Source organism: Polypterus senegalus, unplaced genomic scaffold, assembly GCF_016835505.1.
Source record: "Polypterus senegalus isolate Bchr_013 unplaced genomic scaffold, ASM1683550v1 scaffold_2964, whole genome shotgun sequence".
NCBI lineage: Eukaryota > Metazoa > Chordata > Cladistia > Polypteriformes > Polypteridae > Polypterus > Polypterus senegalus.
In genome coordinates, this window is record NW_024379119.1 from 50,549 (window position 1) to 75,076 (window position 24,528).

Below are 24,528 nucleotides of genomic sequence, written 5' to 3' on the forward strand. Positions count from 1 at the left end.
AGACAATTGAGAATTTGTTCTTTATTGATTAATTGATTGATTTATTGTTCTTAAAGCTATGTGAACACCAATTTAAATGTAACTATAACCACTGATATTACATTAAGTGAATTTTCTGCTTAAATAAGACATACTTTTATATTTTATATGTATTCTTATTATTTTGGTGATGCTGATTTAAATCCTTTAATTTTCCAAACCTTGAAAATGTATTTCTTTAGGAAATGCTTTCTTCGTTTATGTCTTTCTTTAAACTTAGCAATCTGAACTCTGATTATAACAGAAATACATTTCACGTCTTCCTATCTACTGTACATGGCACATTTCTATAAGCAGGCCGGCGTTCCATCGTTCATTCCATCAGCAGCTTAATCTCCAGTCCCTGCAGGGTGGTCTGTGCAGTACTGTTACATTTGGGCTCAAATTATTATTATACGTTTTATCAAGCAGTCTGCACACAAACTAAGAACAGTATAACAGATGTGAAAGGCACTATATAATAGATAGACCAATAGCTAGATAAGGCACTGCATTGTTACTTGACGTGATTTAATACTTTAGCGAAAGCATTTCAAACGATCCCAAGCCCGGCAGTTACAGTTTAGAATTTGGGAGTAACCATGAAACAAATTGAAAAGTGTTGAAACTTATTTTCAAGGACAATTTTACTGTTTAGCACAGAAAGTCCTGTTCCTCCTTAATTTGCTGAAAACACGGGCAACCTTGGTAACAGCTGGATGATTTGTTACAAACCACGTGGTCCACTTTTCTGGGTAACTTAGACTTTATATAACAGTGTAACTGTTCAGTTCATTTGCATTCGTGAAGAGAGACGGACGGACAGAGAACTTGTTAGTGGATTAGAGAGGAGCTGTTTTAAAGTTTCTATCAAGAAGGCTAGCAGAGTACATTACTTAGCCAACGAAGAAACCTGTGAAATACAGCGAGCAGAAGAACACGCAGGTAGGCATAATTTATGAACTTCAAATTCTTTGTTTCTTAAATGCAGACAGCCTGTATTTAGCAGTTAAGGTGTGGTCAAGCGAGAGTCAAAAGAAATTCCTCAGTCCAGTCAAGTTTGTTTTAAAAAAGGTTTAGTGAAACTTACAAGCAAACAGTTCACACGAGAAGAGACAATAAAGTTTCTTGTTAAACTTCAGTTGTCTTTTTCTACTTTAAGATGAGTTATTACTCTGTGCTTTACTTCACATTCAGTGCGATCTTTACGTGAGGCACTGTTTGCTCAGTAGAGCACGTTACGTTACACCCAGCTGGGCACGGTTTAAAACTGTGTGCCCTCCATGCCTTCCTTACGCCAAGGCAGACCACTAAGTCGGAGAGACTGGGAGTAGAATATTCCAGTTCAGCTAAGTGTGTGTGGGGGGGTGATAATTGAACCTCCCGTGTACTATGCACTGATATGTAGGCAAACATTTAATAGAACTTAGAAAATACTTTTATCGACTTAACGTAACTGAAATGACTAGCAAATGGCTCTCACACATCTGGTCCTAATTGTTTATGCTAAGGGCAAACGTCAGTGACTTTAACGTGACCTAGCCAAGAGCCTTTAACTTTCAGGAAGATTTCAATGAAAACTTAAATGTCCTGTACATGAACAAAGCCAGTTTAAGTATGGCAAATGTAAGATGAATCACTTCAATGAACTGCCGTTTCTTGGCACAGGCACAGCTTGCTGACGGGTCTGTCCAGTGCTGTGTTTCTTTATTGATGAACACAAGTCAGGGCGGCAGAAGCTGCAGCCTGTGAATTCTTGTGATTAATTGCTGGGTATTGAGCCTCCCCTGGCATAGCAGCTAGCAGCACAGGACAGGATCAAGTTTGGACATTTGGCTCCTTTACATGGTGGTGGTTTTTGTGTAAGGCTTTAATCTGTTCGGGGTGATTGACTGAGATGAGTAAGCTGCTTATTTCTTTAGACGAGTCTTCTAGAGAAAGTGTCTTGAACGTCATTGCTGATTTGTATTCCTTCATTTGTTTTTTGTCTTTCTGAGCTGTGTTCAGGTTGGCTGACCATATATTGGAATGCCTTTATTTTGTCGTCTTTTAAGTGAAAGAACCATGCTGCTGCTTTCTTCAAGCTTAGCCGTTCTGAGTTTTAGTCTATAAGCTCTTTTACTGTTTCAGTTTTATCTTCCGCACTCGTTGAATTTGCTGCACAGCCTTTGACTTCTGGGCCATCATTAATAAGCAAGTCCCCCTCATCAGGTCTGACTTTAACAGGACGTTTGGGCCTTGAAGCCATGATTTACTTGTGATGAAGCTTTCTGTAGTCAATCTTCTTGATGTCTTGTCTGCTGGGTTTAGTGCAGATGTGACGTACCTCCATTGCGAGGGCTGTGAGTGCCCCCTTATCTCTATAACTCTGTTAACAGCAAAGGTTTTCTAGCGAGCAGTTTGATTTACAATGTGCCTTAGTACGGTGGTGCTGTCAGTCCAAAGGTTGACTCATGCAGTGGAATTTACTGTTCATGTTTTAGCATCTTCTTTATTTTGACGGCTAGCACAGCTGCTGTTCATTCTAACCTCGGTATAGTGGCAGGTTTCAGTGGAGCTGCTCTTGACTTCCTCAGTTTGAATGAAGACTGTCTCTTTATGTTCTTTGTTGGTTAAGAGAAGGTAAGAAGCCATGCCATATCCATCTTGAGAAGTGTCTCCAAAATGATGCATTGGTGCAGACTTTATGTGACCACACCCAGTCGGTTTAATGCACCTGCTTACAGTGTAATCTACAAGGAACTGCAAATTGTCATCCATGCTGGACATACGTAATTTTCACTTCTTCATCCCCTCCATATTCCTCTTTACACTTCCCTTAAAATAAGTTTAGCAGGCAGTATAACTGGTGCTAACAATCCAAGTGGATCATATACTGACCTGTCCACTAGCCTAGCAGGTTTATCTTGCAGCTTTACCAGGAACTTGAAATAAGGTTGTGACTCTAATCCACCACAGGGGGGCGCCATTGGACCCTGTATTTATTTCAGCTGCGAGTCTTAGGGAGGTCTGGCTTAAAGCCCATGGAGATATGGAGAGAGCGGGACCATCACGTGAGCCTGAAGTTATTTGGTTCCTGCCAGTTTCTTCACACAACTTGTGCAAAGGAGTTACTTATTCAGCGTTAAGAGCCAATGAAAATGTTCAGCAGTGTTAACAGATATTAACGTGCGTCACTAAAATGGGCCCTTTATTATTTTGGGTGTGGAGAAAAATCAGTTTTCCACATTTTCTACCTGATCAGATACAAAGGAGTTACAAGGCAGGTGACTTTGTTAACTGGCAGTTCAGTTTTGCCCAGCTCAATGACAAACATGGCACACTTTCATATCTAATGTGTAAGAGGTACTCTGATGTTTAATGGGCACAGTAAAGCGTTAGGTGATGTTGGACAGCGCTCATCATCATGGCTTTGTGAAGAGACAGGTGACTTTATGGGTCAAATTGACAGGCAAAGTTGGCACATTCCCATATCTAATGAATGAAATTAAATATTTAATGGGCACCGCAGAGGGTTGGGTGGCATTGGGCTATGCTAGTTTGGAGAAAAGAAAGATGTCTTTGTTAAGTTGCAGTTGATCTTTGTGTGTACAAGTCAAGTGGCCTGTCAAATGTGTCATATTCCCATATATATCTAATGAACAGATTTCAGTGTGATGGCCCACTGGCATTATACAGGGTTGTAGGCCGTTGGCCCACTCGAATTTTCAAAGAGAGGTGAATTCCTTTGTTAAACTGCAGTTGAGTTTTGCTGTTACATGACTCAGAGTGACTGGTAAACTTGGCAATGAAACAAATTGTGATGTTTAAGGGGCACTGTAAAAGGTTAAATGGTGTCGGACCACCCTAGTTGTCCCAGTTTTGAGAAAATGCAGATGTTTTTTTGACGATGCAGTTGAGTTTTGCACAGACCAATGTGACTACGTGGTTCAAATTGACTGGCATATTTGTGACATTGCCATTTTTAATGACTGGGATTAACTTTGATGTTTAACTGGCACTGTAGAGAGTTGGGCAGCATTTTGTGCCCCTAATTATCATAGCTTTGTGACAAGGTTCCTTTTTTATGTTGCAGTTGAGATTTGACTGGCCCAGCATGAGTTCATGGGTCAAATTGGCTGACAAACTTGCCATATCCAATGAATAGGTTTCACTGTGGTGCTCAGTTGCCATTGCAAAGGGTTACATGGCACTGGACCACCCTAATTTTAATAACTTTGTGACCAGATGGGTGAACTTTTTAAAATTTCAGTTCAGTTTTTCTTGGTCCGGCATGATTACATGGGTCATACTGACTGGCAGAGTTGGCACACTGCAATCTGATGAATGAGATTTATGTGATATTTAATTGGCACAGACAAAAGAAAAGAAAAGAGCTTTAGGCTTCCTGGGATAAGCTCCATCTTCTGTGTGACTGTGCTTCTGCACAGGATAAAGTGGCTTTAGAAATTAGATTGATGCATGGATAAATACGCAAATAAATAATAGAATGAAAATGTGAAGTTTATAACTCACCGCTATTTATTTGTTAATTTCATGCTCTCACTACTTACTGTTAAGTCGCTGTCCCCCGTGACTCTGCCTGCGTAGTAGTGAAACAGGACAAACTTTAAAAATCAATAAACAAACAGGAATCGCTAGCCAAGTGGGGCGAGGTACACTCCAAAACATGACGAGAGGTAAACGGAGGCTGGCGTGGGAGTGAGGCGGGTCCCACCCGGACCCCACTTCGTGATGTCACACTTCCCCCTCCCCTCGGCCCACAGCCTCAGTCTCGGATTAGCGTGAATTATTCGCTCCTGCAGAATCAACCGGAATGTTCAAACAAATTATAGAAAATTAAAAACCTGATCTAAATCTGTTAAGAAGTTCTCTTGTGAATAGCGGGCAGACAGACGTTGGTTTATATATATTGTGAACGTAACCCGGGCACAGACAGGCAGACATGTTGTTTTTCACCCACCACACATTTATTTACAGATATATTTATAATAAAGTTCAGTGCTCACACAACCCCCAAAGTCCTGGCCAGACACAATGCCTTTCTTCAGGCCGCCTCCACACTTGCTTCTCCTGCTTAGTCCTTCTTCCACCCGACTCCAGCCTCGAATGAAGGGAGATGGCCCCTTTTATCATCACCCGGATGTGCTCCAGGTGGGATCCGACAATCTTCCACGGACACACCCCCATGTGGCGGAAGTGCCGGCTGCATCCCCGGAAGCACTCCGGGTGTCCCTGCTCCTCTTCCCCCCAGCACTTCCTGGTGTGGCAGAAGCGCTGAGGTCCAGGGTTCCCAAGGCATTGGGGCACCCCCTGGCGGTGACCACGGGCCCCTACAGGGTTGAACTTCCATGCCCTCAACCCGTGGGCCCCAAAGCAACCAGGGTGGCAGCCCCCACGTGATACAAGATGGGCACGTGCCCTCTTCCGGTCCCTCATGTCGTCCCAGCCGGGTCGTCGCCCCTGGCATCCGTGACGATATATATATTGTGATAAAGGCGCTATATAGCACACGACCCGGCACAGAATACGCAGAGGCACATGTACAAATCACACAGGCTTTTATTTTTCTTCACCCGTGGGCACACGTCTTCCCCATGTCCCACAGGCCTAACACAGTCCCAAAAGCACTTAAACACAAAAGCAACAACTCTCCGCCTTGCACCACCACTCCTCTCAGGTAACCTCGTCCTCTTCCTCCCGATTCTGGCCCTTCAGTGGTGGAGGCTGGCCCATTTATAGCCCACCCGGAAGTGATCCAGGTGCTTGACCACCTGGTCCCAATTGCACGTCCGTGTGGGACTGATGACTCGTCCAGCCGGGTTCACGAGTCTCTGCAGCACCCCCTAGCGGCCACCCCAGCTCCCTCCCAGGTTGTGGAGGACTCCATGTCTCATGGAGCCATGCAGGAAGACTGGGGAACGAACATCGGCCAGGGTATATATATATATATATATATATATATAGAGAGAGAGAGAGAGAGAGAGACGGAGTGTATGTTGTCATTGTATAATTAATTTTATTGTGTTGGTTTTATTTTGTTTATTGTGTTTTTGCCCTTTGTTGCCACTGTAAGGTGAAAAGTATGACATGCAATCGCTCTCAAAAATAACTCCGTCTTTCTACCTTTGTGGCACACGCCTAGTAACAAAAATCGATTGGATTGTCTCTTTCTCGATAGCGAATGCCTTGAGCATCAATGATGTATTTTTGACAGTTCACGCCTGAGAATTGTACTCGTAATTCTGATAAGCAAGCGTAAATTTCAGAAGCTCAAGCATAAATATCACCTGTGAAATGTAAATTTGACTTAAATTATTACAGATATTTTTGACAGCAGTCTTACTCCATATTCTGTAGCAACTGACTTTAAACAGTCATCAACATAGAAATTGTGAAACGCAGTGTTAACTGCTTCTTCAGAAGTTGTGCTTCTAGCGTCCTCTACTGTGCTTCATAAAACATAAGAAGCACAACTGGGTTTGCAGGTAGCACCAAAAAGATGTCCTGTCATTTTGTATTCCTAAAGTCCATCATTCAGATAACCTTCAGGCCACCACAGAAAACGAAGAAGATCAGTATCTTCACGTGGAACTTTCACTTGGTATCTGCCATGAGTACAGATGGCTGCTCTAGTGAGAGTGTTAGTTAGGTCATTGAGTGAGAAGACACGTAGGTGGCTGGACCTTCTTTGGATGATATACTCCATGATGAGAGATGTATCACACTCTTTCCTCTCTGAGTGACAACTCTTCTGTAGGTACCCTAATAGCATATCCCTCCTCTAAAATGTCTTTCATGAAAATGTTGTGATCCTTGTGGAATGTTGGGTTCTTTTAAGTTTTCTCTTGACTGCAATAGCACGCTGTGCTGTCATTTTAAGTGTCTCGTCTTTAAAGAGCAGATTTAAGCACTTGTGTCCATCCACTAACTTTGCTGACTCTGATGCTATGCACATGAACTTAATGTCCTCCTGTATAATTTCCAGTTCCTGTTCACAGCTGCGTTCTGGAAGGTCTGTATTGTACTGCTGAAGTAACATTTGTTCTATTTCCATTATCGACACACGATTGACTAGATAACTTTACAGTCTTTCATTGTCTGTCCCCTTTATTAGGCCATTAACAACCCATCCAAGAGCCATCTTCACAGCGTAAGGACCCTCACCTTTACTGTGTATGATTCGCGTTTATCTGGGGTAGATGCACATCTTTGAGGTGTGACCATCTGGTGATATCCTCTTGCATTGGGATGTTCTCCCTTTTCACTGGTATAAGTTCAGTGTGGAAACATCTAGCTACTAATAAATGTAGTTTCTTCCTCCTCACAAACTTATAACTCTGATAGCACAGAACATTTTACTGTTTTCTCTCTATTGACTTTATCTTTCCTTAGTGCTGATGTGGACTTAAGCTTTTCTTCCAGGGAGATTTCACTGCTCTTGCAAGTTTCCTGTGCAGAATGTAGCTGTACGCCAGAGTCCATCAGAGCATAAGTTTCTACACATCTTTCACTCTTTTTAGACTTCATTTTCATTGGAACCCCAACTAGGACACACACTTTAACGGGTCCTGTAGCAGTGCACGTCCCTAATGATTCCACAGAGACATACAAATAAGAAATATTCGTCTTTTCTGACTTTGTGTGCTCTTTTTAGTGGCTGTGGCTATTGTTGGTACCCATTTCTTTATTCACATTCAGAGTGTCTGGGTGTGACTGACAGCATATTTGACCTTTAATCTTTTCTGCACAGTCTTTACCAAGATGTCCTTCTTTAAGGTACTTAAAGCATAAGCCTTTAGATTTCATAACGTCAGTTCTGTTTCTAGTTTCTGGAACTTTCTGCATTCAACAAGAGTTTGACTTTTATTTCAAAACAGACCAGGCTTACCGAGTGTTGAAACTGTTTAGTCTCTGACCTCACTCCATCTTGCTTGTCTTACAGCTCCAGTGCCTCCTGTTAGAGCAGAAAGGAGAGTCAACCTTGTTAAGATGCTGATTATCTTCAGTGTTCTCCTAGTGGCCGGCCTCATATCCCTTTCTGTTTGCAGTAAGTATCCTCTGTACTGATGTGGCATTGAAAAGTGAAGGAAATGTGAATGCTTTGTGTATTTCTTATATACGCAGTCATTGGCCCCTTTATTAGGAGGACTTGCTCATTACCTCAAAACATCTGATCATGCGGCTGTAATTCAGTGTACATAGTGGGGTCATCTGAAGGAATAAGAGGCTCAAATGAAGAAGAATTTCTGTGGTGCCAACCCGGCCATCCCTGTGTACTTCAAAGTCCAAACAGAAACAAACTCGATGGCCTAAAAGGAAACAAAACTACTGCCAGAGTAATAAAGAGACTGGCATTAATCAGCTTTCTTGTCTGCCATCTGAAAGTCACAGAGCTCCTTAACTCTGGGTAGATGTGACACTTCCTTCTAGATTGTCAAATTCTTAAAGCCCAGGGACAGGAAGGGGCGGAGTCAGTTGGGCTCACTGGGCGTTTTCTCTGCAATTTGGTGAAATAAATGGACAAGACAGTTAGCCACAGCGCCCCCTCCTGGCCCGGGGTGGTATCAGATACTTGGGAAAAACTTGGAGGGTGGGCCTCTGACGATCATGCACGACAATAGCAATTGTGACCTTATGGAAAGCTGAATGGGAATATAAACCTGAACGAGCTACTTAAACACAGCAATGAGATTTATTAAAGCCATTTCTTGTTACAAGTCCAAATACCACAAAGACTTGTTAGAACTCCAGCAGAGGTCATATGTAGGCAGTTTAGAGAACTGCCTACATAAAATGAGAGAAAAACAAACCAACTACAAAACTCAGGTTAATGAAAGAAGAAAAACCAAAAAAGAATCCCAAACTAACATCAGAGTAGTGAAGTTCAGAGGATGGCTGTCTCAGGGGTTAATAGTACACCACGCTGGAGGAAATGTCTCCTTAGAGCTTCTTCGCTTCTGTCCCCTGCCCACCCATCAAGTGACCACTGCATTATATTCACAGACAGGAGCGTCTGGAGGAACATTGTGATGTCTGCTAATTTGAAATGTTTCACCTTTTTGTTTTGTTTCTCACTGAGTGCCAACGTGTTGTGGTTTTGTTGCCTAATCATGTCATTCTGTTGGTTGAGCAGTGACACAATGACATTTAAGTAGACTTCATCTACTGACTTTTAAATAAAATATTTACAGGTTTCTTTGCCTAAGATAAAAAAACACATACAATGTACAAAAATGTTCCCGCCTGACATTCCTACCAACATGCTCTCTCCCAGCTATCAACCAAATCACATCCTCATCTTCTTCATGGGACTGCTGTTTATTCGGTCCTCTGCCTTCTTGAGTCTTCCCAGGCTTTGTGCATGAAGTTCAGACCTTCGTGAAACTTGTGCAATGCAGAGCCTGCATCTCTGTGTGACAGGTCACTTGTCAATCAGACATCCAGCCCCTCCCATCTTCAGGGCACTTAGCTAGCTGTTACAATGCTGTGTTACTGCTGTGAGATAATCCCAGTTTAATATCTGAGACTACTCTTATATGAGATATACTGGGTTTACTTCTGGGACGCTATGCTGTGGTCCTGTGTTACTCTGTGGCGTCATCACATTGTATAAGAAATCTCTTTATATTTAACACTAGACATTAAGCCTGTTACAATAACAGGCGCTAGAACAGTAGTGCATAAACATTAGTAGGAACAGTCGATATTAAATGGCAAGGGACCCTGACCTCATTCTGTTTCTTGTCTTAATTTTTTCTTTGTCAAAATATTTTTGCAAGAAGCCTAAAGTATAATAACAATAAAAATAAAATAGAAACATATACAACAACACAGTAAGTATAATTAATATTGTCTTAGTGTAAAACTTTGTAACAATCTGTAAGACACAATATCTGAAGAAGATATTTAGGTAAAATTTTCTATTTTTTCTATACAATTTCATTTTCTATACAATTTCATTATAGACCACATTTCTTGAAAATATTCTGTCTGAGTTTGGCAACAGTTTGCCTTGTTCAGGAATCTCTACAACCTTGACAACAACATCTGGAAAACTTCTAACTCTTGATAATGCAACATATAACTGACCGTGGCTGAATACTGGCTCTGGCAAGTAAATGCCAACTATTTCTAAGGTTTGCTCTTCTGAGTCTTTCTCTTTTAGCGTTTTTCTGATGGTCATTTTCTTTTTTCTTCAATCGATCTATTTGCTCATATTTTTCTTTGGCTTTCAGCCTTTCTTTTGTTGATGTTTACTTGTCGAGCTCACCGTTCTTCCAGGAGATGTTGCTTATATAGGATTTGATTGTCTGTCTCTTTTGTTCTATTTGACGTGTCCTTTTCTTTTGGGTGGCATGTTGTTAGTAGGTACGTCCGTAATATTTTCTCTTACAGTAATACTGGCTTGTATGTGGCTGTAATATGCATCACTGTATTGTGTGTCTTTAATTTTCTCGCAGTAATACTGGTTTGTAATTTTCCATAAAATGCCTGTAATTTTCTCTGACAGTAATACTGGCTTTGATGTCCGTAATATGACTTATCATGTAATGTGCCCTAAATTATCATTTACTGTTATGAAGAAACAATAACAACAATAAACGTTACACAAAATACTCAACTGTCATCTCAATAGACGTCACTAATGACAATGAAGAGAAAGTGCAGGAACATAAGAAACGTGACAAACGAGAGGAGACCCTTCAGTCCATCAGGCCCGTGTGTTTAGCTAATAACTAAGCTATCCCGACATCTCCTCCTGATTCTTCTTTAAGGTTGTTGAGGTTTCTTCTCCAACTTCATGTCTCAGTAGTTTGTTTCAGAGTCCCACAACTTTGTGTAATGAAGAACTTCCTGGCTTCATTTTTAAAGGCACTTCCTCTTAATTTCCCCGATGTCCTCGAGTTCGTGATTCACCCTTAAGCTGAAAGAATTCTGCTGGCTCTACTTTATTAATGCCTTTGAGAATTTTATACCCCCAGATGAGGTCCCCACATGATGTCCTCTTCTAAACAGGTTTAATTCTCTGAGTCTGTCACAGTAAGACATGTCCTGCAGTCCCATGATGCACCTGGGTGCTCTCCTCTGCACAGCTTCAAGTGCTGCTGTGTCTTTCTTGTACTGCATTGAGCAGAACTGCACACAGTACTCCAGATGAGGTCTTACTAATGTATTATATAGTTTGAGCATACTGTCCATTGTCTTTAACGGTTATTTGTTGTTATAACTGCTGCACATTGGTCAGTCACTGAAAATGTTGTGTCACCGAAAACCCCTAAATCCTATTCAGAGGTCTCTTCCTGTAGCTCACTGTCTCCCATCTTGTATTCATACCTGATGTTCCTTTGACCCACGTGCCGCACTTTGCACTTTTCTACATTAAACCGCATGTTCCAAGTGTTCTCCCAGTTCTGAAGGTTGTCCAGGTCTTTTTATTTTTACTGCCTCCTCAGTGTCTGCTGTTCCTCCATTTTTATACCAGAATCAATCAGATAAAGTAATGAGGGTCCAAAGACAGACCCCTGAGAGACTCCAGTGTTGATTTTGCTTCATGTGGAGCTGTCTGCTCTTAGTTTCCTCACCCACTAAACTAGAAGTAGTTCTCGTAGTGCATTGTAGGACCTCAGACTTGTCATAATAGAGACTTTGCTCAGTAACTTTAAAGTCCTTTTTCTTCTCAGTAAAACTCCTCATACTTCATCTTCTCTGCTCACTCTGACTCATTATTTCCATAATAATTAAAGGAACATAAGGATTCAGTTGTTCTTCTTCATTTCCCCCTTCATATTACATCGGCCCTGTAGCCTTGGCGTGCCCTGAGCTCATTCAAGACTGACGGCTCCTCTCCGGTGAGTTAGAGCTGCTGGATGCACTTATGTAATCGGCTAGTGGTGTGCGCTAACAACGTTTTAGCAACTCTCAGCATCGGAGTGACAACCTGAAGATAAAAGTTACCAAGATTGTCACAAGGTGAGGACCACGGTGGTGCAAATTAATAAAACAACAAAAACAGTCTGGTTAGCTCGGTGTGTCATAGTGTGGTGGAGCGGCTGTTAATGAGGTGGTCACTGAATCCTGCATTCATGGGCAGAAGCGCCTGGTCTGGCTGATTGCCTCGTTGGCACTCTGGGACACTTAATTAAGCACTGTGCCCACCGATATTTAAAAGGAAAGGCTGAGCAGTACTGGTGGAGGTTGGAGGATAAGGAGAGTGAACGTCAAGTAAAGATCGGCAGTGCAAGAAAGTACAGAGGAGGTGGGGAGGCAGGGAGGTCGGACCACTGCAGTGGAGCTAAGGTGCTGGTGCCGTGAGGGGTCTCCCTGCTGAACTTTAGTGTAAGAGCGGGGACTTGGATTGTCCCTTCAGGGGTCCAGGTAGCACAATACAGCATATGTGAAGACGGGGGTCCGGATGGTGTGTCTCGGCCGAAGCTGGAGAGGGCAGGTGGGACGAGAGTCAGCTGATGGGGGGCTGAGAGTGGTGTGCTTATCTTGTCGACAAGTCTAACCTGATGCCTTGAATCATTTCAACGAGGGACTTTAAAGTATTGATTGTCTGTTTTTAACCTCCACAATTGCACAGCCTTTTTATGGACTATTTATTGACTTCTTTCTTACTGCATTGCACTTGTCATACATGTGTGTTTGGGGGTCACCTTCTGGGCTCATCTGAGGTAAGCACTACCACCCTGGGACACCAGGGGGCGTGATTACTAACACTTGTATCTCTCTTATCACCCAGAGGTCAGAGAGGATGCCCACTGAGGGTAACTGGCCATGCCTTTTGGAGTCCTTGAACTGTAAAAGTGAGGCACTCCCAAGAGGTGGCATCTCCTTCAGGTGATAAGTGCACTGCCTTATGGAGCTCTGATCCTGTTGAAAGACCTCACTCCAGGCACTATGACTGGGAAGCCAAGGGCTAAAACTGTAGCATTTGTTAACCTCATGCTGTCAAGCCCATCATTTTCCTCCAACTCATAAAATACCTCTTGCTCTTCCCCTTGTTAGGAAGGCATTGAGTAGATGTGCCCATTCATGGTGGCCACCAGTGTCGGGCAGCAGTGTGCTCAGAAATCAGCAGGTACAAATCAACGTCATCCAGAGGACACATTGGGACTTCAGTTGGGACGGTCCCTGTCAACATCCAAGGTGTTGGGCTTCTGCTGCCTCAAGTCGTGCTTTGGCTTCTGCCAGGTCTGCCTGTGGTGAATTTGTAACTGGTTTAACTGGTCTGCCAGCTGTTGGACTAATTGTGCCAGGCTGGAAGATTTCTGATATCATAAGGCACAAAATCCTTCTGACTACACAACTTGTCATCAGACTCGGGAACAGCAGGACTCAGACTAAATGTTGGGGGGCCAATCATGTCACCCTGTTTAGTTTAAATTAAAAAAATGAAAACGATAGGCTTGGGTGGCATGGTGTCGCAGTGGTAGCGCTGCTGATTCACAGTTAGGAGACCCAGGATCACTTCCCGGGTCCTTCCTGTGTGGAGTTTGCATGTTCTCCCTGTGTCTGCACAGTCACAGTCCAAAGACATGCAGGTTAGGTGGATTGGTGATTGTCAATTGGCCTTGGTGTTTGTGTGTGCCCTGTGGTGGGTTGGCACCCTGCCTGGGATTGGTTCCTGCCTTGTGCCCTGGGATTGGCTCCAGCAGACCCCTGTGTTTGGATTCAGCGGTTGGAAAATGGATGGATGGAAAACGATAGGCTTACCTCAGATAAGACCAGAAGGTGACATGAGTGACACACTTTATTATTTTGTTTTTGCAGTTTGACTTTCAAAACCAGTTGTCTTTCACTTGGCACTGTGCCATTCTGGGTTACAACCTACTAGGGGGTCATATGGACTGTTTGAGGTCAGGTAAGGGTCTCGGATGTTGAGACTTGACACAAATAACAAATTAAGATTAAAGTCTATCTCAGCTTCTTCATACCCTTTGACGTTGATTAAAATAAAAAAGATGAAAAACAGAACTGCTGTTACACACTAAAAACTAGTAAAGCACAATCGTCATCTGTTATTACAAACTGTGATGGAGTAAAATGAGCAGGAAACATGGCAAGGGATTCTTTATTAGTGCAAAACTGAGAGTACTCTTAACTCAAGTCTAAAAGATATATTATTTTATATTACTGATTGTATCACATGATTTGTTTTCCTCAGATTTCATAAAATTAAATCACAATGAGCAAGAGTTGCAGGAGTTAAGAAGTGCAAATTACATTCTGACCAGCAACAACACTGAACTACAAGAAAGCCGAGATATCCTGCAGTCTCAGTACGAAACTCTGAATGAGAAACTTGATGAACTGACCAAGGAGTTCAGTAATCTGAAGGAATTCTACTGCGATGCTACAAACACGTCTCCCGGTGAGTGCTTTGCTGCACGGTTAGTAGACTGTGGGCTCCTTGCTCATTCAATCCCTCATTTTTCGTTTGCTCTTTTGTTTCCTTTTCCACAGATAATACTTGTTCTTTATGTAAACCGGGTGGAATCTTCTTCAATTCCAAGTGTTACTTCATTTCCACTTATGAACAGACCTGGAAGCAGAGCCGTGATTGGTGCATGACAAGAGGTGGACGACTAGTGAATATAGAAAGTTTAGAGGAGCGGGTATGTCATTTACACAGGTGGATTTAAAATGACTGTCTTCAAACTGTATAGTGTAAGTTAAACTGTCAGGACAAGAGCACTAAAAATAAAACGCTTTGAAAGAACAATCCCAGAAGACCTAAGCTGAAGTGCAGTCAGCTCAGTATGTTATTAAAGCAGATTCCTCCAATAGATCTGGAGAGTCTGTCAAATCATTTCAAATGCTCAGAGCGACTGCCATTTTAATCAAAGTCTCAGTGACCCTTTGTTTAGTGCTGACTGTGTGAGAAAGTAAAGGTTCTCTCAGAGGATTCTTTACGTCTTTGTTCATTCGCTACAACTGTCGTCATCAGACGTGCTGTGAATCCTAGATTGCTGTTTCTTCTTACTTGGTTCCAGGAGCTCTTAAGAGTTGCCATTTCTACATTACGTTTACATGCATTTCTGGTTTTTAGATGGACGTCTGGGAGATACATAATGGACAAAAGTTTCGCTGGTGATGAGTTAGTCAATTAGTATATAAAACCATTTAAGATTTGCTCATCAATATTTCATGTAAATCACCAGGTGACCATTGCTTCGCTCCAAATTAAACACAGAATGCCACTGAACTGCCCTTCTGAGGTGACAGGCCCCTGTTAAGACCCAAATCAGTACAAATGTCTGCAGATTCTATCATTGGTTGATTTCCATTGGGGCGCTGGGGTTTTTGTGAGATTTCCCCCAGGGATGTTGTATTTAGTATCCAGTATCTCTGTTAGCACACTGACACATTATTTGTGTTGGACATCACTGCCATCTGCTCAAGTGACACAAGAGGTGACACAATAGCTCAGCTTATGATAAAAGCAGGTGACACACTGAGAGTTTAGTCTGTTTGTTACATTTATAAATGAGACTCAGGCCAGTTTATACTAAAGAAAAAAAAGGAGGTAAAATGTGTTTTATTGATTATGACAAAGAGAAGACAATTCAGTACAATAAAGACACATGCAAGTTCAACTGTACATCAACTTCTTCATTTCATGTTTTATTATCAGGACTTTATAAAAAGTAAAGCTCGAAGTTATTATTGGATTGGCGGATACGACATCAGTAAAGAAAACAACTCTACCAGGATGGGCGCTGAACCTGTGAAATCCAAGAGGTAAGAAGACTCCTTTTAGTCGAGACGCATCACTTTGACTGAATGAGCTCCAAAACCGTATTAGGCAGGAGCAGAAAGGGGGTTACCTACAGGTGACACTTTACTGTCATTAGAGGAGACAAACACACTGTCTGCTGTCTTATTTAATAACATAAAACAGTTGAGCGGACATCACAATAATTTGTGCCTTTCTGACATTATTGAACCACACACATTTTTGTATAAATATCACATAAATATGGCCGGTGACTGCTGACTTCACGTTTACCGACTCCTTTCCCTAATCCTGCCAGTACTGCTGGCCTTACACATGTAGTCATGAATGTCGTTTCTCAGAGCTCTGAAGACAATAATGAAATATGTTACAAATGACAAACTCTGTGCAGTGCAGTAAACCAAACTACAAGTAAATAAGTGAGAATGTCATTTCTGAACTTAAACACCCAACTGAGGTGCCACGAGGCCACAGGGTGCCACAAGGACAGTGAGGAGCTGAGGCGCCAGAGGTAGGAGTGTGAATGGACACAAAGTGGATTACTGCAGGTGTGATAGCTGACATATAATAGGCAGATTATGGGATATTGTTGGTTATAAAAAGTCCACTCATCCACACAACTCTATTCCTGCCTGCAGTATCCAACTGAGGGAACTGCACACCATCCAGACAGGAAAGAGCCCAAAATCTGCCCAAAAGCCAGGCTGGCACAGGGTAGCCAAAGTCTAAAATGTGCCGGTACCATATGCTTGGGCAGAGCTTCATCATGGTTCCCCAAATTCATCCTTATGTCTTATTAATGGTGTGAGTACAATATGATGACTTGTCAAGTTTTAGTTCATGTTATTATCATGTGCACTCTTCACAATCCACGTATCCCATAGAGCAGTGAGAACAGTTCAATACCAAGAAGTGACGAGGAGTCCAACACAAGTCATGAAATGTGACAGCAGATGAACGATAACAGACACAGGTGGGCTGTCATCAGCATGTGTCTGTCACGTGTAGTGATGGCGTTTCATCTGCTAGTAACAGAAGGCTTCACTCTCATGTCCTCATAGATGTAGTTATGCAGGTTTGGTTCTTTCTTTTAGGTGGCACACTGGTAGCACTGCCACACTGCTATAAGATGACAAGGGTACCCAGGTCCTCCCTGTGTTTGAGTTCACATGTTCTCTCCATGTCTGCGTGGGTTTCCTCCTGGTGCTCCACAAACACACACATTCAGTGGATTGGCGATGCTAAATTGGCCCTGGAGTGTGTCTCTCTGCCTGTGATGGACTGGCTCCCTGTTCAGGGATTGTTCCTGCCTTGGGCGCCTGTTCAGGATGAAGTGGGTTTAGACAATGGAGGGACCACTGGTTCTTTTAGGTGATGTGTTCAAATGTCTTCATTTATAAACTGAATTGTCAGCAAATGTTAAATTGTTAAATGGTATTTGGATGTATTAGTTTAGGTCAGATGTTGAGCTGTAGTGTCTAATGAGCTCTTAAATGAGGTCATCATCAGGTTAAAGGTCACAAGAGACACCGCAGCACTGATGGCCACACACAGAAGAGCAGTTGGCACTCTGTAATAAAGGCTAACGAGGCCATGAGGCTTTAGTAGAATAGAAAAGGCCAAGTCTTCAGAACCATCAGAGGCCTGATAAAGTGAACTAGTGAGTCGTGTGTCTGAGAACGGCTACTGCAGATTAGCAGAAGTGTATTCAGGCAGAAAGCAGGAAGCAATGGCAGCATTTCTAGACGTCAGCCTCAAAGTCACGTCAATCAACACGGAAAAAACGGTCAAGTTACACAAATCACAATGAAGGCTTTGACGTATTCATTCATTTTACAAAGATTAAGTGGTTTTTGAACCCAGCATTACTAATTTTATGTAATGGAATATCTAAGAAACCATCAAAAGTGTGCCTGCTAATGTTCAGAGAGCTCTGTGCTAATATACAGTACCTTATATATATCTTTAAAAGTAGAGTTGTGTCATTTGAATCAGAATATACAAATGAAGAGTTTGTCAGCTGAGATAGAATCTTCAACAATGACGACCACTGACTCAGGGTGTGGTGGGTGTGGGGGGTCATCGTCCAGTATGGTTTCTATTATGAGTGTCCTTTATAACTTAGTTTAATTCACCCACCATGGCTAAGTGAGGCCCAGCCTGCCTGTGTACAGTGAGTATTGAATTTCAGTTTATTAGCCACACTGCTGACTTACAATCCTCTGGTGGCCTTTCATCTGTTTAATGTCTGAAGTCAGGTGATGTTTGTGAGCCTACGAGGTCAGTGAGGTCAGGAGAAAGACTGACAGCTCCTCTTGTGTTTCAGACCCAGCGATGTCTACAAAGGAGAATGTATCCTGATAGACCTGCAAATTATCAAGGTGTATAACCACAGATGTGGAGATTCTCATCAATGGATCTGTGAGTCCGCTGCATTTCCTCTTCATGTTTAAACTGCTATCAAGAGTTCCAGTCACCTGCCAGAGCCGCTGTCTTCAGAAATCGTAAGGATCACTTCATCAGTAAATCATAGAGCTGCTAGTCTGACCCGAGTCCAGACGGTCACGTCACTTTGTCATGTAGGTGACAGAGGTAGTGAGGGACAACATACTCTACATACAGGACTGGGGGGAAATGAATGTTGCCATCTTATTGTAATCTCAGTGTTGGTCTGTGACTTCTTCTCAGTTCTGACTAAATAGACCCCCGGACCCTGAACTGCACATGGTGGTTATAGATAACTGATGAAATGATAAAGCTTCATTTACATATGAGAAGAAATGCACAGTTCTGAGTTTTATAAAACAATTTTCTATTTGTGTAACAAGCAACACATTCAAGTCCTTTCAGCATTTAGTAAAATGAAGATACGTCACCAACCTGTGTGTGTCTTGAGTGATGTGATAAAGTATTTACCCCCTTCCTAGTGTGTTCTGTTTTTACATATTTTACATAATGCATGGCCTCTGACCTTTAGAAATATGAAATATTAAAAAAAGGAGACCTGAGGAAAGACACAATATAGTTTTTAAATCACTGCTTTCTTTATTCAATGAACAAAGTTATTAATCCAACACCTCAGTGACCGATGTGAAGGTGTCATTGCAGATCAGAGTCTCAGTGCTTGGCTGGTGTAACTTTAGCAGCAGTAATAAGAACTAAACACTCTGTGATTTATAATTTGAGATCAGACTTTCACGTTACTGTTGAGGAGTGATAACCCGCTGGTCTTTGCTTTCATTCAGACACATTCAGAGTTTTCGAGCCTAAACTGTTCATGTCGGCACTTCTGTTAGTACAAGTTAGCAGTTTGATGAGGCTCTGAAACTCTCATGTCCTCTGAGCCATTCAGCTGTAGGTTTTCTTCTTTGTGGTTGACCATATTGACCTGCTGCTTCAGCCAACTACACCTTGGCTCCAGGTCATGGACAGAGGACTGGCCGTTCTTATAAAGAATATTCTGGTTCTTTCAAAATGGCAAGTCTTCACACACTGAGGCAGCAGCAAAGCCCCATCTTCATCACACTGCCCCCCATGTTTTATTGTAGGTATGAAGTTCTTATTGTTGAATGTTGTGTTACTTTACAGCAGACCCAGTGGACCTGTGCCATCCATAAAGTTCTTGTCTGTCTTTATTACAAGAGGAGTGAAGAAGATGGAGGTGACTCTGTGCAGTTCTGAGACGAGCACCAAAGCTGCTCTGGGATAGCAGAGTTTGTCTTACTGCTCTCCCATGAGTCCTGCTTTTACTGTTCATCTCTCATAACACAGAGACATGACCTCTAACCTTAGAGAAGGGCAGACAGGCCTGAGGGTATTTAGGTGTTTCTTCTGGAATCCTCTGAGACTTCTTGACTCAGACATTGCTGCCCCCTATTAGCAGGCCAGCTTTTCCTATGAAGATGTTGCTCTTTTCTGAATGTTTTTGAGATGATGGCTGTCACTGTGGTGCCGTGGAGTCACAGAGCCTTAGCAATGGCTAACACTTTCCTGATTTCACTTGTGTTTTTCTTTGTCTCATCTGAGATTTCCTTTGATTTAAAGACTCAGTGAACTTCTAGAAACCTTAGGGTGACAACTTCACTGTCACTGCAAGTGACAACATGTGGAGAGGTTTATATTCAGTAAGGCTGGCTGTATTTTGTTATCAGTGATCAGCTGTTTGTGTGACTCACTAAAGAGACAATTCTCTTACAAATGGCGCTACAGCTGTGGGGTTACTTTATTACTTCAATATCTTAGGCAGGCAGCAACTTATAAATGGTGTGATACGTTTACTCTGATTACTGTCATCGAATATTACATTTAATCTAAAGATCTGAAGCCATTCGTTATGACAAACATACAAAAATGGAGAACATCTGGAAGGGAGCAAAAACTGAACATCACTGAGCATTTATCTGAATCAGAGCTGCCATCGTGAAGAGCATTTAGTACCACATGATATGACGTCTATTCTGTATTATTAATGTCCGAGTCTTAACATTTACTACCACGTGACCTGACATCTATTGTGTATTATTAATGTCTGAGTGTTAAGTTTTATCACTTATGGACTCTCTTAAGCTAACTGCTGATGATTTGACTTTTTAGGAGTGACGTTTCTCATTCCACTCGGTCACTTGAGTTGACATTTTTAATTCTATTCTTATTGATTTTTTTCTTATGTCGCGTTTGCTGAACTCTGTGATTTTAATTCTCTTTATACTTTGATCTTCAGTAGTTTTTATTTTATCATCCAGTATATATTTACACTTTTGCAGATTTGTTCTAGGGACTCGTCTCTCAAATGATCTTGCATTGCCGTGTTTTGTTGTGTTGATTTCCATTTTATTCTTAACTTGAGATTCTGTGCTCTATGATACTTTGTGCAGAATAAATATGAACTGTTTAATGAAGTCTGTTTATTAGATTTGATCTAATTTGAAACATTTAATTTTATTTAATTTAATACATTTGATTTATTTGATCATTTATCTTCCATTGCCGTGTTTTGTTGTATTCTTAACTTGAGATGCTGTGCTCTGATACTTTGTGCAGAATAAATCTGAATTTCTTAATAAAGTTTGTTTGACTTCCTTTACCTGTGTCCTTATTTCTGTTCTGACTTTGAGTGAATGAACGTCTCTGTGCTAAGTGATATGTCACACTTTACATATTTGAGTTGCTCCATTAACTTTTGCTCGCTGCCATTTTTGAAATTTGTGATCTTTCTGTCCACTCAGAGTTAGTTTGATGATCCAAGCCACCCTCCCTGTTCATTTCACGTTGTCTCCTGCACTGCCAAATGTTCCTTTCTGTCCTCCCTCTTTTGGTTAAAGTGATGTGGTGTTTCAGGTTTATTTTCAGTGACTTCAATACCTTGGAAGTTTTTACAGTTTTAAGGATATACAATTAAATTTGGCTGATCAAGTGAAAGACTCGTTCATGTGAAAGTGAAAACAGATCTCTGCAAGGTGATCTAAATTCATGACAAAAATCACAGAATCAGTGATGCCATCAGTTCTCATGCCCTTCATGTCAGTATTTAGTCGATGCCCCCTTGGTCCCCACCATGACACCCTTGAGTCCGTGTGCACAGGTCTCTCTGTCTCTATCATTCTGCACATTTCCTCTCCATTCTTTTTCACTAAGCTGCTCAGACTTTATCAGGTGTCATGGAGATTGTGAGTGAACAGTCAAGTGACTTGAGATCTGGACTCCGATGTGACCACTCCTGGGTATGGACATTGCTGTTCTGAAGCCATTGCTGTGTAGTTTTGGCTCATTGCTCCAAGTAGTTGTCTTTCTTGATATACAAATCTTCTCTCATGGCTCAGGTTTCTTGCACATTGCATCAGGTTTTCCTGCAGGATTTCTCTGTATTTTGCAACATTCATTTTTCTATCTGTCGTGATAAACCTTCCTGGGTCAGCTGCAGAGAAACATCCTCAAAGTCTAATGCTGCCACCTAACACTTTATGGTGGTGATGGTGTGTTTCAGTGCTTGATTTTTAACAAACCTGGTGTTTAGTCTGATGGCCCAAAAGCTCAATTGTTACCTCATCAAGCCATAGAACCTTCTTCCAGCTGATGTCCGAGTCTCCCATGTGCCTTCTGGTAAATGCGAGCCACCTAAGCAAGACTTGTTGTCTATGGAGTCTCTCTAATGTTAGCTACTATAGCTTGTAGAGACCTTTTAATCAAACATTTAAGTTTTACAATCTAATACAAGTATATAGTTATATGAAGTTATAACATTGAATTATTGACTATAGAGATTGAGTATAACTAAAGGGTTAACTAAATAGTGCTTAAAGCTCATGTTAGGGGAGCCACCAAAGTCATTATGAAGGTTAAAATGAGGTAAATGAGTAATGAACACCCCTTTAGAAAGTGAAGATAAACTGATGGGAAGCCAAACAGCCCTCATATGAAGCGGTGATAACATCGATGGGAGAATCTGCAGAACTCCACTATTAAAGAGACGGTGTTCAGAATAATGTGAGAATCAACATGTACTGTGTATGAAGTTACTTGTGGCTGTAGTTGACTGGTTAAGATGATGAAGTTCTGCATATTAAGAGTTAGATGACGAGATGTGTCACTTAAGGTAACAGTTGCTCTAACTGATTGCTCACTCCATGGACTAAGACATTTGTGCACACTCTGCAAATAAAGACATGTTCTGCATTCTCATCTGAGCTCCATCACTGCCTTCTTTGAAGACACAGGAAAGTTCTTCACCACAACATCATTTTGTGAACCGCACTGTGAGTAAGAAGAGGCCGAGTGCACCAGAAGACAGGACGAGAACCTGGAAAACTGCACATTCAGTGGTGCCTAACAAAGGTCAGGGATTTTTTTAAACCAATAAAATCATGAAGTCACTAACAATTGACTAAGACTGTAATACACATTTCTTGTTTTCCTGCCTCTGAATGAACGAATGAATGATGGTCTGAGAGTCTTGAGTGTGGCAGCATCCATCCAAATTGAAACAGCAGAGTCAGCATATTTTTACTGAGCCATCTCTTAACTGGGAATTGCAGAAGGAGAACGTTGGTTCCTCTATGCAGAGAGGAGGTCTTTGATGAGTTCCAAAGCAGCAGGTCGCAAAAGTGCCCAGTTGTTGAGGAAACACTAGATAAACTTATATGAGCTCCGGGGTCTTACAATGGTATAGGATAAGCCATTAGCTCGGAGACAAGTGTGAGATTAAGCTCTGAAGCCCAAATAGTGGGTGACAAAGGACATGATAAAGTATCAATGCACATAGAAGTGTGAATGAGAACATACACTGGGAGGAAGAAGAAACATTTTGTAGATTCCCATTTAAGAAGTTAAAAATATGTAATAATAAGTTGAAAAGCGATAGATACACTAGCTCAGCGAGTACAGGTTTGTCTGGGAGACGATCTGTGGGAAAGTTGGGCTTAAGAGGTTTTTAACACAGAAGGAACATTAAGAGAATAAACTGTACAGAGAGTCCTGCAGATAAAACAAGAGTGAAGGAGTAAAGAATACAAGACAAAAGCTCGAGGTAAAAACTCGTTGTAAGCTGAGAACGTCTTCAGTCAACTGCACGGAGCCCGTCTTGAACATTCTGAGCAGTGACGTCAGCTGATGTGAGATACCTTTATTGTCACTGTAAAAAAGGCTCCTGTGCCTTTAAGGCGCTGAAGCATTATCACGTGAAAACCGTGGAGTGTGCAGTGACCGACCATGTGCGTTTGTGAGATGTACCTCGTGAAAGCCAGAACTACTGGAGCCACTAGAGAAAGTTTAAGTTTGTGCGTTGTTGACCAAATGTAAGTGCTTATGTACATATTTAGAAGTTAATTGTTAAAAGTTAGAGAGAGAACTGTTCTAAATTAGTAGTTAGGTTTATATTTTTCGTTTCCACATTGAAATTGTAATTGCAAACACCTTACGTTGAAAGTGTGAAGCTATAGTGCCACCTATTGGACATTTGTTTATAGCACAGTGAGATAACGTATATACACTGCTCACGAAAATTAAAGGAGCACTTTAAAGAAACACATTAGATACATCAGATCTCAATATGAAGTTGGATATCTATACAAATAATGACAGGGCAATGTCTTAGGAACAAAAGGATGCCAAGTCTTTTAATGGAAATAAAAGTTTTCTGCCTACAGAGGGCTCAATTGTGTAGACACCCTAAAATCAGAGTGAAATGAAGATGTGGCAGGCTAGTCCATTTTTTCAAAAACTTAATGTCTGCTACTCAAAATGCTTTTCAGTATCTTGTGTAGCCCCACGAGCTTGTATGCATGCTTGACAATGTCGGGCATGCTCCTAATGAGACGACGGATGGTGTCTTGTGGCATTTCCTCCCAGATCTGTATGAGGGCATCCCTGAGCTGTTGTACAGTCTGAGGAGCAACCTGGCGGCACCTAATGGACCGAAACATAATGTCCCACAGATGTTCTATTGGGTTTAAGTCAGGGGATCATGAAGGCCATTCAATTGTTTCAATTCCTTCATCCTCCAGGTACTGCCTGCATACTCTTGCCACATGAGGCCAGGCATTGTCGTGCATTAGGAGGAAACCAGGACCTACTACACCAGCGTAGGGTCTGACAATGGGTCCAAGGATTTCATCCTGATACCTAATGGCAGTCAAGATGCCGTTGTCTAGCCTGTAGAGGTCTGTGAGTCGCTCCATGGATATGCCTCCAAGATCATCACTGACCCACCACCAAACCAGTCATGCTAAACGATGTTACAGGCGGCATAATATTCTCCACGGCTTCTCCTGACC

The 24,528-nt window shown here is 41.8% G+C and overlaps 1 protein-coding gene across 1 annotated transcript; it reads left to right on the forward strand.

Moving 5' to 3' along the window:
• The first annotated feature begins 839 nt into the window (after positions 1–839).
• Positions 840–19,269, forward strand: LOC120519800 (C-type lectin domain family 12 member B-like). The gene is made up of 6 exons (XM_039742607.1): positions 840–963; positions 7,964–8,068; positions 14,189–14,395; positions 14,488–14,639; positions 15,659–15,765; positions 18,087–19,269. Exons 2-6 carry the CDS (start codon positions 8,011–8,013, stop codon positions 18,211–18,213), a joined length of 651 nt encoding a protein of 216 aa, XP_039598541.1. The 5' UTR covers positions 840–963; positions 7,964–8,010; the 3' UTR covers positions 18,214–19,269.
• Positions 19,270–24,528: the final 5,259 nt, after the last annotated feature.